This window comes from Oncorhynchus nerka, linkage group LG8 (genome assembly GCF_034236695.1).
Source record: "Oncorhynchus nerka isolate Pitt River linkage group LG8, Oner_Uvic_2.0, whole genome shotgun sequence".
In the NCBI taxonomy this organism is placed as follows: Eukaryota; Metazoa; Chordata; class Actinopteri; order Salmoniformes; family Salmonidae; genus Oncorhynchus; species Oncorhynchus nerka.
Genome location: NC_088403.1, coordinates 71580814 through 71594330, shown reverse-complemented (window position 1 = coordinate 71594330; position 13517 = coordinate 71580814). Strand labels below are relative to the sequence as shown.

General features: G+C 45.9%; 1 protein-coding gene across 1 annotated transcript in view; it reads left to right on the top strand.

The window, feature by feature from the left end:
- The window catches only part of camta2 (calmodulin binding transcription activator 2), a 152711-nt gene that overhangs the window by 119906 nt on the left and 19288 nt on the right, over nt 1–13517 (top strand). The window contains 4 exon segments of the mRNA XM_065022045.1: nt 3363–3386; nt 3389–3487; nt 3490–3797; nt 12307–12488. Coding sequence (XP_064878117.1) covers nt 3363–3386; nt 3389–3487; nt 3490–3797; nt 12307–12488 — 613 coding nt within the window.

Below are 13517 nucleotides of genomic sequence, written 5' to 3'. Positions count from 1 at the left end.
GTCTGGAGGAGTGAACTGTGAAGCCTGGTGGAGGCGATGTGATGGTCTGGAGGAGTGAACTGTGAAGCCTGGTGGAGGCGATGTGATGGTCTGGGGGGCGTTGAGCTGGTAAAGTGGGAGATTTGTACCGGGTCAAAGGGATCTTGAAGAAGGAAGGATATCACTCCATTTTGCAACATCATGCCATACCCTGTGGACACCGCTTAATTATGAGCCAATTTCCTCCTACAACCTATTGAGCTGTTGTGGGAGCAGCTTGGCCGTATGGTAACTATTTAGGGAGCCAGCAGTCAGCTGGTATTCTGTCTATAGTGGAGTAGGCAGCACAGTCACCGGATCTCAACCCTATTGAGCTGTTGTGGGAGCAGCTTGTCTGTATGGTACATAAGAAGTGCCCATCAGGAGGTGCTTCAGGAAGCATGGGGTGACATCTCTTCAGATCACCTCAACAAATTGACAACTAGAACGCCAAAGGAAGCATGGGGTGACATCTCTTCAGATCACCTCAACAAATTGACAACTAGAACGCCAAAGGAAGCATGGGGTGACATCTCTTCAGATCACCTCAACAAATTGACAACTAGAACGCCAAAGGAAGCATGGGGTGACATCTCTTCAGATCACCTCAACAAATTGACAACTAGAACGCCAAAGGAAGCATGGGGTGACATCTCTTCAGATCACCTCAACAAATTGACAACTAGAACGCCAAAGGAAGCATGGGGTGACATCTCTTCAGATCACCTCAACAAATTGACAACTAGAACGCCAAAGGAAGCATGGGGTGACATCTCTTCAGATCACCTCAACAAATTGACAACTAGAACGCCAAAGGAAGCATGGGGTGACATCTCTTCAGATCACAACAAATTGACAACAACAAAGGAAATGGGGTGACATCTCTTCAGATCACCTCAACAAATTAACAACTAGAAGCCAAAGGAAGCATGGGGTGACATCTCTTCAGATCACCTCAACAAATTAACAACTAGAAGCCAAAGGAAGCATGGGGTGACATCTCTTCAGATTACCTCAACAAATTAACAACTAGAAGCATGGGGTGACATCTCTTCAGATCACCTCAACAAATTGACAACTAGAAGCCAAAGGAAGCATGGGGTGACATCTCTTCAGATCACCTCAACAAATTGACAACTAGAAGCCAAAGGAAGCATGGGGTGACATCTCTTCAGATCACCTCAACAAATTGACAACTAGAAGCCAAAGGAAGCATGGGGTGACATCTCTTCAGATCACCTCAACAAATTGACAACTAGAAGCCAAAGGAAGCATGGGGTGACATCTCTTCAGATCACCTCAACAAATTGACAACTAGAAGGCCAAAGGAAATGGGGTGACATCTCAGATCACCTCAACAAATTGACAACTAGAAGGCCAAAGGAAGCATGGGGTGACATCTCTTCAGATCACCTCAACAAATTGACAACTAGAAGCCAAAGGAAGCGCATGGGGTGACATCTCTTCAGATCACCTCAACAAATTGACAACTAGAAGCCAAAGGAAGCATGGGGTGACATCTCTTCAGATTATTATTTCAACTAGAAGCCAAAGGAAGCATTGACATTTATAACAAATTGTCAACGCCAAAGGAAGCTGACATCTCAGATCATTTCAACTAGAAGCCAAAGGAAGCATTGACATTTTGATCAACTCATTTCAGCTATGTTTTCATTGGAAAACATGGGTGGACATTTCACCTCAACAAATTGACAACTAGAAGCCAAAAACTGGGGTGACATCTCTTCAGATCATTGACAACTAGAAGCCAAAGGAAGCATGGGGTGACATCTCTTCAGATCACCTCAACAAATTGACAACTAGAAGCCAAAGGAAGCATGGGGTGACATCTCTTCAGATCACCTCAACAAATTGACAACTAGAAGCCAAAGGAACATGGGGTGACATCTCTTCAGATCACCTCAACAAATTGACAACTAGAAGCCAAAGGAAGCATGGGGTGTCAGATCACCTCAACAAATTGACAACTAGAAGCCAAAGGAAGCATGGGGTGACATCTTTCAGATCACCTCAACAAATTGACAACTAGAAGCCAAAGGAAGCATGGGGTGACATCTCTTCAGATCACCTCAACAAATTGACAACTAGAACGCCAAAGGAAGCATGGGGTGACATCTCTTGTCAACAAATTGACAACTAGAACGCCAAAGGAAGCATGGGGTGTCTGTCTGTCTGTCATGGGGTGACATCTCTTCAGATCACCTCAACAAATTGACAACTAGAACGCCAAAGGAAGCATGGGGTGTCTGTCTGTCTCAACAAATTGACAAGGCCAAAGGTCTGCTGTAATTGCTGCAAATGGAGGATTCTTTGACGAAAACAAAGTTTGAAGGACACAATTATTATTTAAATTAAAAGTCATTATTTATAACCTTGTCAACGTCCTGACTGTATTTCCTATTCATTTTGCAACTCATTTCAGCTATGTTTTCATGGAAAACAAGGACATTTCTAAGTGACCCCAAACTGTTGAACGGTAGTCTCACACACGGTCTTTGGTCTATGTGTATTTGAATACTTTTTATTCTGTCACTTTTTATTCTGTCTGTCTGTCTGTCTCTGTCTGTCTGTCTGTCTGTCTGTCTGTCTGTCTGTCTGTCTGTCTGTCTGTCTGTCTGTGTTGGTGTCTGTCTGTCTGTCTGTCTGTGTTGGTGTCTGTCTGTCTGTCTGTCTGTCTGTCTGTCTGTCTGTCTGTCTGTCTGTTGGTGTCTGTCTGTGTTGCTGTCTGTCTGTCTGCTGTTTGCCTGTCTGTCTGTCTGTCTGTCTGTCTCTCTCTGTCTGCCTGTCTGTCTGTCTGTCTGTGTTGTCTGTCTGTCTGTCTGTCTGTCTATCTGTTGGTGTCTGTCTGTCTATCTGTTGGTGTCTGTCTGTCTGTCTGTCTGTCTGTCTGTCTGTCTGTCTGTCTGTCTGTCTGTCTGTCTGTCTGTCTGTCTGTATCTTGCTCTCTCTCTGTTTGTCTGTCTGTCTGTCTGTCTGTCTGTCTGTCTGTCTGTCTGTCTGTCTGTCTGTCTGTCTGTCTGTCTGTCTGTCTGTCTGTCTGTGTCTGTCTGTCTGTCTGTGTTGGTGTCTGTCTGTCTGTCTGTCTGTCTGTCTGTCTGTCTGTCTGTCTGTCTGTCTGTGTTGGTGTCTGTCTGTCTGTCTGTCTGTCTGTCTGTCTGTCTGTCTGTCTGTCTGTCTGTCTGTCTGTCTGTCTGTCTGTTGGTGTCTGTCTGTGTTGCTGTCTGTCTGTCTGCTGTTTGCCTGCCTGCCTGCCTGTCTGTCTGTCTGCCTGCCTGTCTGTCTGTCTGTCTTACTCTCTCTTTCTGTCCCCCTCTCTCCCCCAGGTCTGAGTTCGTCCAGTAGTATTCCCTCCCCTCTCTCTCCCTCCCCTCCCCCTCTCTCAGCTCAGCCTACTCTAGTGGGTCTGTACCCCTCTACAACCCTCCTGACCCAATGGATACCTCCCCCTCCTCCCCTCTCTCTCCCTGTCCTCCCTCCCCCTCTCCCCTCCCTCCCCCTCTCTCTCCCTCCCTCTGAGCCTGCCGGTATGGGGCGAGGCCTGTGGAGGTTGTGAAGCTGGGGACTCTAGTTTGAACGCCGGGCCCAGAGACCCTCTCTTCCTCATGGACTACGAACCGGCCCCTCCCCACTCCCCTCCCGGACCTCCACACTCACACACACCCCCCCGTCGCTCACACACACACACCTTCGAGGAGCAGGTGAGCTTCAATGAGAATGCAGAGAACGAGGAGGAGTTCCTGCCTGCTGAGGTGCTACAGGTCAGACACACACACATTAATACACACACACACATTAATACAAACACACACATTAATACACACACACACATTAATACACACACACACATTAATACACACACACACATTAATACACACACACACACATTAATACACACACACACATTAATACACACACACACATTAATACACACACACACATTAATACACACACACACATTAATACACTCACACACACATTAATACACACACACACATTAATACACACACACATTAATACACACACACACACACACATTAATACACACATTAATACAAACACACACATTAATACACACACACACACATTAACACACACACACACATTAATACACACACACACTCACACACACACACATTAATACACACACACACACAAACATTAATACACACACAGACACACACATATTAATACACACACACACACACATTAATACACACACACACACACATTAATACACACACACACTGTAGCCCAACCTGTGATAAGTAATAAAGTATACCAGTTTTGATTTAAGGACAATAAATTGACAGGGGTGTCATATAAATATTAAAATAGTTGGGACCGATTCCATGGAACATGGTTTATGACCACGGATTCAAAATGTAGCATTTAACCTGGAGCTAACCCTGCAGATAGCACTACTGGGTGACATTAACCTGGAGCTAACCCTGCAGATAGCACTACTGGGTGACATTAACCTGGACGTAACCCTGCAGATAGCACTACTGGGTGACATGAACCTGGACGTAACCCTGCAGATAGCACTACTGGGTGACATTAACCTGGAGCTAACCCTGCAGATAGCACTACTGGGTGACATTAACCTGGAGCTAACCCTGCAGATAGCACTACTGGGTGACATTAACCTGGAGCTAACCCTGCAGATAGCACTACTGGGTGACATTAACCTGGAGCTAACCCTGCAGATAGCACTACTGGGTGATATTAACCTGGAGCTAACCCTGCAGATAGCACTACTGGGTGACATTAACCTGGAGCTAACCCTGCAGATAGCACTACTGGGTGACATTAACCTGGAGCTAACCCTGCAGATAGCACTACTGGGTGACATTAACCTGGAGCTAACCCTGCAGATAGCACTACTGGGTGACATTAACCTGGAGCTAACCCTGCAGATAGCACTACTGGGTGACATTAACCTGGAGCTAACCCTGCAGATAGCACTACTGGGTGACATGAACCTGGACGTAACCCTGCAGATAGCACTACTGGGTGACATTAACCTGGAGCTAACCCTGCAGATAGCACTACTGGGTGACATTAACCTGGACGTAACCCTGCAGATAGCACTACTGGGTGACATTAACCTGGAGCTAACCCTGCAGATAGCACTACTGGGTGACATTAACCTGGAGCTAACCCTGCAGATAGCACTACTGGGTGACATTAACCTGGAGCTAACCCTGCAGATAGCACTACTGGGTGATATTAACCTGGAGCTAACCCTGCAGATAGCACTACTGGGTGACATTAACCTGGAGTTAACCCTGCAGATAGCACTACTGGGTGACATGAACCTGGAGCTAACCCTGCAGATAGCACTACTGGGTGACATTAACCTGGAGCTAACCCTGCAGATAGCACTACTGGGTGACATGAACCTGGAGCTAACCCTGCAGATAGCACTACTGGGTGACATTAACCTGGAGCTAACCCTGCAGATAGCACTACTGGGTGATATTAACCTGGACGTAACCCTGCAGATAGCACTACTGGGTGACATTAACCTGGAGCTAACCCTGCAGATAGCACTACTGGGTGACATTAACCTGGAGCTAACCCTGCAGATAGCACTACTGGGTGACATTAACCTGGAGCTAACCCTGCAGATAGCACTACTGGGTGACATTAACCTGGAGCTAACCCTGCAGATAGCACTACTGGGTGACATTAACCTGGAGCTAACCCTGCAGATAGCACTACTGGGTGACATTAACCTGGAGCTAACCCTGCAGATAGCACTACTGGGTGACATTAACCTGGAGCTAACCCTGCAGATAGCACTACTGGGTGACATTAACCTGGAGCTAACCCTGCAGATAGCACTACTGGGTGACATTAACCTGGAGCTAACCCTGCAGATAGCACTACTGGGTGACATTAACCTGGAGCTAACCCTGCAGATAGCACTACTGGGTGACATTAACCTGGAGCTAACCCTGCAGATAGCACTACCTGGGTGACATTAACCTGGAGCTAACCCTGCAGATAGCACTACTGGGTGACATTAACCTGGAGCTAACCCTGCAGATAGCACTACTGGGTGACATTAACCTGGAGCTAACCCTGCAGATAGCACTACTGGGTGACATTAACCTGGAGCTAACCCTGCAGATAGCACTACTGGGTGACATTAACCTGGAGCTAACCCTGCAGATAGCACTACTGGGTGACATTAACCTGGAGCTAACCCTGCAGATAGCACTACTGGGTGACATTAACCTGGAGCTAACCCTGCAGATAGCACTACTGGGTGACATTAACCTGGAGCTAACCCTGCAGATAGCACTACTGGGTGACATTAACCTGGAGCTAACCCTGCAGATAGCACTACTGGGTGACATTAACCTGGAGCTAACCCTGCAGATAGCACTACTGGGTGACATTAACCTGGAGCTAACCCTGCAGATAGCCTACTGGGTGACATTAACCTAACCCTGCAGATAGCACTACTGGGTGACATTAACCTGGAGCTAACCCTGCAGATAGCACTACTGGGTGACATTAACCTGGAGCTAACCCTGCAGATAGCACTACTGGGTGACATTAACCTAACCCTGCAGATAGCACTACTGGGTGACATTAACCTGGAGCTAACCCTGCAGATAGCACTACTGGGTGACATTAACCTGGAGCTAACCCTGCACTGGGTGACATTAACCTGGAGCTAACCCTGCAGATAGCACTACTGGGTGACATTAACCTGGAGCTAACCCTGCAGATAGCACTACTGGGTGACATTAACCTGGAGCTAACCCTGCAGATAGCACTACTGGGTGACATTAACCTGGAGCTAACCCTGCAGATAGCACTACTGGGTGACATTAACCTGGAGCTAACCCTGCAGATAGCACTACTGGGTGACATTAACCTGGAGCTAACCCTGCAGATAGCACTACTGGGTGACATTAACCTGGAGCTAACCCTGCAGATAGCACTACTGGGTGACATTAACCTGGAGCTAACCCTGCAGATAGCACTACTGGGTGACATTAACCTGGAGCTAACCCTGCAGATAGCACTACTGGGTGACATTAACCTGGAGCTAACCCTGCAGATAGCACTACTGGGTGACATTAACCTGGAGCTAACCCTGCAGATAGCACTACTGGGTGACATTAACCTGGAGCTAACCCTGCAGATAGCACTACTGGGTGACATTAACCTGGAGCTAACCCTGCAGATAGCACTACTGGGTGACATTAACCTGGAGCTAACCCTGCAGATAGCACTACTGGGTGACATTAACCTGGAGCTAACCCTGCAGATAGCACTACTGGGTGACATTAACCTGGAGCTAACCCTGCAGATAGCACTACTGGGTGACATTAACCTGGAGCTAACCCTGCAGATAGCACTACTGGGTGACATTAACCTGGAGCTAACCCTGCAGATAGCACTACTGGGTGACATTAACCTGGAGCTAACCCTGCAGATAGCACTACTGGGTGACATTAACCTGGAGCTAACCCTGCAGATAGCATTAACCTGGACTAACCCTGCAGGGTGACATTAACCTGGAGCTAACCCTGCAGATAGCACTACTGGGTGACATTAACCTGGAGCTAACCCTGCAGATAGCACTACTGGGTGACATTAACCTGGAGCTAACCCTGCAGATAGCACTACTGGGTGACATTAACCTGGAGCTAACCCTGCAGATAGCACTACTGGGTGACATTAACCTGGAGCTAACCCTGCAGATAGCACTACTGGGTGACATTAACCTGGAGCTAACCCTGCAGATAGCACTACTGGGTGACATTAACCTGGACGTAACCCTGCAGATAGCACTACTGGGTGACATTAACCTGGAGCTAACCCTGCAGATAGCACTACTGGGTGACATTAACCTGGAGCTAACCCTGCAGATAGCCTACTGGGTGACATTAACCTGGAGCTAACCCTGCAGATAGCACTACTGGGTGACATTAACCTGGAGCTAACCCTGCAGATAGCCTACTGGGTGACATTAACCTGGAGCTAACCCTGCAGATAGCCTACTGGGTGACATTAACCTGGAGCTAACCCTGCAGATAGCACTACTGGGTGACATTAACCTGGAGCTAACCCTGCAGATAGCACTACTGGGTGACATGAACCTGGAGCTAACCATGCAGATAGCACTACTGGGTGACATGAACCTGGAGCTAACCCTGCAGATAGCGCTACTGGGTGACATTAACCTGGAGCTAACCCTGCAGATAGCACTACTGGGTGATTAACCTTAACCCTGCAGATGGCACTACTGGGTGACATTAACCTGGAGCTAACCCTGCAGATAGCACTACTGGGTGACATTAACCTGGAGCTAACCCTGCAGATAGCACTACTGGGTGACATTAACCTGGAGCGTAACCCTGCAGATAGCACTACTGGGTGACATTAACCTGCAGATAGCACTACTGGGTGACATTAACCTGGACCCTGCAGATAGCACTACTGGGTGACATTAACCTGGAGCTAACCCTGCAGATAGCACTACTGGGTGACATTAACCTGGAGCTAACCCTGCAGATAGCACTACTGGGTGACATTAACCTGGAGCTAACCCTGCAGATAGCACTACTGGGTGACATTAACCTGGAGCTAACCCTGCAGATAGCACTACTGGGTGACATTAACCTGGAGCTAACCCTGCAGATAGCACTACTGGGTGACATTAACCTGGAGCTAACCCTGCAGATAGCACTACTGGGTGACATTAACCTGGACGTAACCCTGCAGATAGCACTACTGGGTGATATTAACCTGGAGCTAACCCTGCAGATAACACTACTGGGTGACATTAACCTGGAGCTAACCCTGCAGATAGCACTACTGGGTGACATTAACCTGGAGCTAACCATGCAGATAGCACTACTGGGTGACATTAACCTGGACGTAACCCTGCAGATAGCACTACTGGGTGACATTAACCTGGACGTAACCCTGCAGATAGCACTACTGGGTGACATTAACCTGGAGCTAACCCTGCAGATAGCACTACTGGGTGACATTAACCTGGAGCTAACCCTGCAGATAGCACTACTGGGTGACATTAACCTGGAGCTAACCCTGCAGATAGCCTACTGGGTGACATTAACCTGGAGCTAACCCTGCAGATAGCACTACTGGGTGACATTAACCTGGAGCTAACCCTGCAGATAGCCTACTGGGTGACATTAACCTGGAGCTAACCCTGCAGATAGCACTACTGGGTGACATTAACCTGGAGCTAACCCTGCAGATAGCCTACTGGGTGACATTAACCTGGAGCTAACCCTGCAGATAGCCTACTGGGTGACATTAACCTGGAGCTAACCCTGCAGACATTAACCTGGAGCTAACCCTGCAGATAGCACTACTGGGTGACATTAACCTGGAGCTAACCCTGCAGATAGCACTACTGGGTGACATTAACCTGGAGCTAACCCTGCAGATAGCACTACTGGGTGACATTAACCTGGAGCTAACCCTGCAGATAGCATTGTGTATTGTGTCATTATGGGGTATTGAGTCATTATGGGGTATCGAGTCATTATGGGATATCGAGTCATTATGGGGTATCGAGTCATTTTGGGGTATTTTGTCATTATGGGGTATTGTGTCATTATGGGGTTGTGTGTCATTATGGGGTATTGTGTCATTATGGGGTATTGAGTCATTATGGCGTATTGTGTCATTATGTGGTATTGAGTCATGGGGTATTGTGTCATTATGTGGTATTGAGTCATTATGGGGTATCGAGTCAATATGGGTATTGAGTCATTATGGGGTATTGAGTCATTATGGGGTTTTGTGTCATTATGGGGTAGTGTGTCATTATGGGGTAGTGTGTCATTATGTCATTATGGGGTATTGAGTCATTATGGGGTATTGAGTCATTATGGGGTATTGTGTCATTATGGGGTATTGTGTCATTATGTCATTATGGGTTATTGAGTCATTATGGGGTATTGAGTCATTATGGGGTATTGTGTCATTATGGGGTATTGTGTCATTATGGGGTATTGTGTCATTATGTCATTATGGGGTATTGTGTCATTATGGGGTATCGAGTCATTATGGGGGTATTGAGTCATTATGGGGGTATTGAGTCATTATGGGGTATTGAGTCATTATGGGGTATTGTGTCATTATGTCATTATGGGGTATTGTGTCATTATGGGGTATCGAGTCATTATGGGGGTATTGAGTCATTATGGGGGTATTGAGTCATTATGGGGTATTGAGTCATTATGGGGTATTGTGTCATTATGGGGTATCGAGTCAATATGGGTATTGAGTCATTATGGGGTATTGAGTCATTATGGGGTAGTGAGTCATTATGGGGTATTGTGTCATTATGGGGTATTGAGTCATTATGGGGTATTGAGTCATTATGGGGTAGTGAGTCATTATGGGGTAGTGAGTCATTATGGGGTATTGAGTCATTATGGGGTATTGAGTCATTATGGGGTATTGTGTCATTATGGGGTATTGAGTCATTATGGGGTATTGAGTCATTATGGGGTATTGAGTCATTATGGGGTAGTGTGTCATTATGGGGTAGTGTGTCATTATGAGGTATTGTGTCATTATGGGGTATTGAGTCATTATGGGGTATTGAGTCATTATGGGGTATTGTGTCATTATGGGGTATTGTGTCATTATGGGGTAATGTGTCATTATGGGGTATTGTGTCATTATGGGGTATCGAGTCATTATGGGGTATCGAGTCATTATGGGGTATTGTGTCATTATGGGGTATTGAGTCATTATGTCATTATGGGGTATTGTTTCATTATGTCATTATGGGGTATTGTGTCATTATGGGAGTCATTATGGGGTATCGAGTCATTATGTCATTATGGGGTATTGTGTCATTATGTCATTATGGGGTATTGAGTCATTATGGGGTATTGAGTCATTATGGGGTAGTGAGTCATTATGGGGTATTGAGTCATTATGGGGTATTGAGTCATTATGGGGTATTGTGTCATTATGGGAGTCATTATGGGGTATCGAGTCATTATGGGGTATTGTGTCATTATGGGGTATCGAGTCATTATGGGGTATTGAGTCATTATGGGGTATCGAGTCATTATGGGGTATTGAGTCATTATGGGGTATTGAGTCATTATGGGAGTCATTATGGGGTATTGAGTCATTATGGGGTATCGAGTCATTATGGGGTATCGAGTCATTATGGGGTATTGTGTCATTATGGGGTATTGAGTCATTATGGGAGTCATTATGGGAGTCATTATGGGGTATTGAGTCATTATGGGGTATTGAGTCATTATGGGGTATTGTGTCATTATGGGTTGTTGAGTCATTTTGGGAGTCATTATGGGGTATCGAGTCATTATGGGGTATCGAGTCATTATGGGGTATCGAGTCATTATGGGGTATCGAGTCATTATGGGGTATCGAGTCATTATGGGGTATTGAGTCATTATGGGGTATTGTGTCATTATGGGGTATTGAGTCATTTTGGGAGTCATTATGGGGTATCGAGTCATTATGGGGTATCGAGTCATTATGGGGTATCGAGTCATTATGGGGTATCGAGTCATTATGGGGTATTGAGTCATTATGGGGTATTGAGTCATTATGGGGTATCGAGTCATTATGGGGTATCGAGTCATTATGGGGTATTGTGTCATTATGGGGTATTGAGTCATTATGGGAGTCATTATGGGAGTCATTATGGGGTATTGAGTCATTATGGGGTATTGAGTCATTATGGGGTATTGTGTCATTATGGGGTATTGAGTCATTTTGGGAGTCATTATGGGGTATCGAGTCATTATGGGGTATCGAGTCATTATGGGGTATCGAGTCATTATGGGGTATTGAGTCATTATGGGAGTCATTATGGGGTATTGAGTCATTATGGGGTAGTGAGTCATTATGGGGTATTGTGTGTAGATTTATATATATATATTTTTTAATCCATTTTAGAATAAGGTTGTAACGTAACAGAATGTGTGAATACTTTCCGAAGGCACTGTAGTATATATAAGTTGTTGTTGTCCATTATATTACTCCAATTAGGGGAGTGATGGTTAGGGGAAAATATATATATTTTTTAAATATATAGATATGGGGGATCGGAAATGATGCAGACATTGATGGAAGCTCCAATCTATCTGCAATATTAAAGCTGACCCCCCAAAAATGCAAGAAAAAATTATGTTTCAAAACAATCAGTGGCTAATGTAATGTTTTGGAATGTGGAACACACACACACACCTGATAGCTTTCTCGTTTTGCCCCCAGGTTGACATGGCAACGTTAGCAGAGCAGATCATCGAGGCGACTCCTGAGCGAATCAAACAAGAGGAATTGTCCAGGGGGGCGGAGTCACCGCTCAGAGAGAGGCGGGACAACACGGTGATATCCGACACCATGCCCTGGTTGGCCACTTACCTGGACACTCACACACACTCCTCTCTGTCTAGGTACACACACACTCCTCTCTGTCCAGGTACACACACACTCCTCTCTGTCTAGGTACACACACACTCCTCTCTGTCCAGGTACACACACACACCTCTCTGTCTAGGTACACACACTCCTCTCTGTCCAGGTACACACACACACCTCTCTGTCTAGGTACACACACTCCTCTCTGTCCAGGTACACACACACACTCCTCTCTGTCTTTTAGTAACCACAGAACATAAATACCATCTACCAATCAGCTGTTATAGTAACCACAGAACATATCTACCAACTAGTTGTTATAGTAACCACAGAACATAAATACCATCTACCAATCAGCTGTTATAGTAACCACAGAACATATCTACCAACTAGTTGTTATAGTAACCACAGAACATAAATACCATCTACCAATCAGCTGTTATAGTAACCACAGAACATAAATACCTGAATGATCTGTCTCTACTAGATGTGTGTAACCCCCCACTATACCTGAATGAGTATCTCTACTAGATGTGTACCTCCACTATACCTGAATTACCCCCCACTATACCTGAATGAGTATCTCTACTAGATGTGTGTAACCCCCCCACTATACCTGAATGAGTGTCTCTACTAGATGTGTGTAACCTGAATGAGTGTCCCCCCCACTATACCTGAATGAGTGTCTCTACTAGATGTGTGTAACCCCCCACTATACCCCCACTATACCTGAATGAGTGTCTCTACTAGATGTGTGTACCCCCCCACTATACCTGAATGAGTGTCTCTACTAGATGTGTGTAACCCCCCCACTATACCTGAATGAGTGTCTCTACTAGATGTGTGTAACCCCCCCACTATACCTGAATGAGTGTCTCTACTAGATGTGTACCCCCACTATACCTGAATGAGTGTCTCTACTAGATGTGTGTACCCCCACTATACCTGAATGAGTGTCTCTACTAGATGTGTGTACCCCCCACTATACCTGAATGAGTGTCTCTACTAGATGTGTGTACCCCCCACTATACCTGAATGAGTGTCTCTACTAGATGTGTGTACCC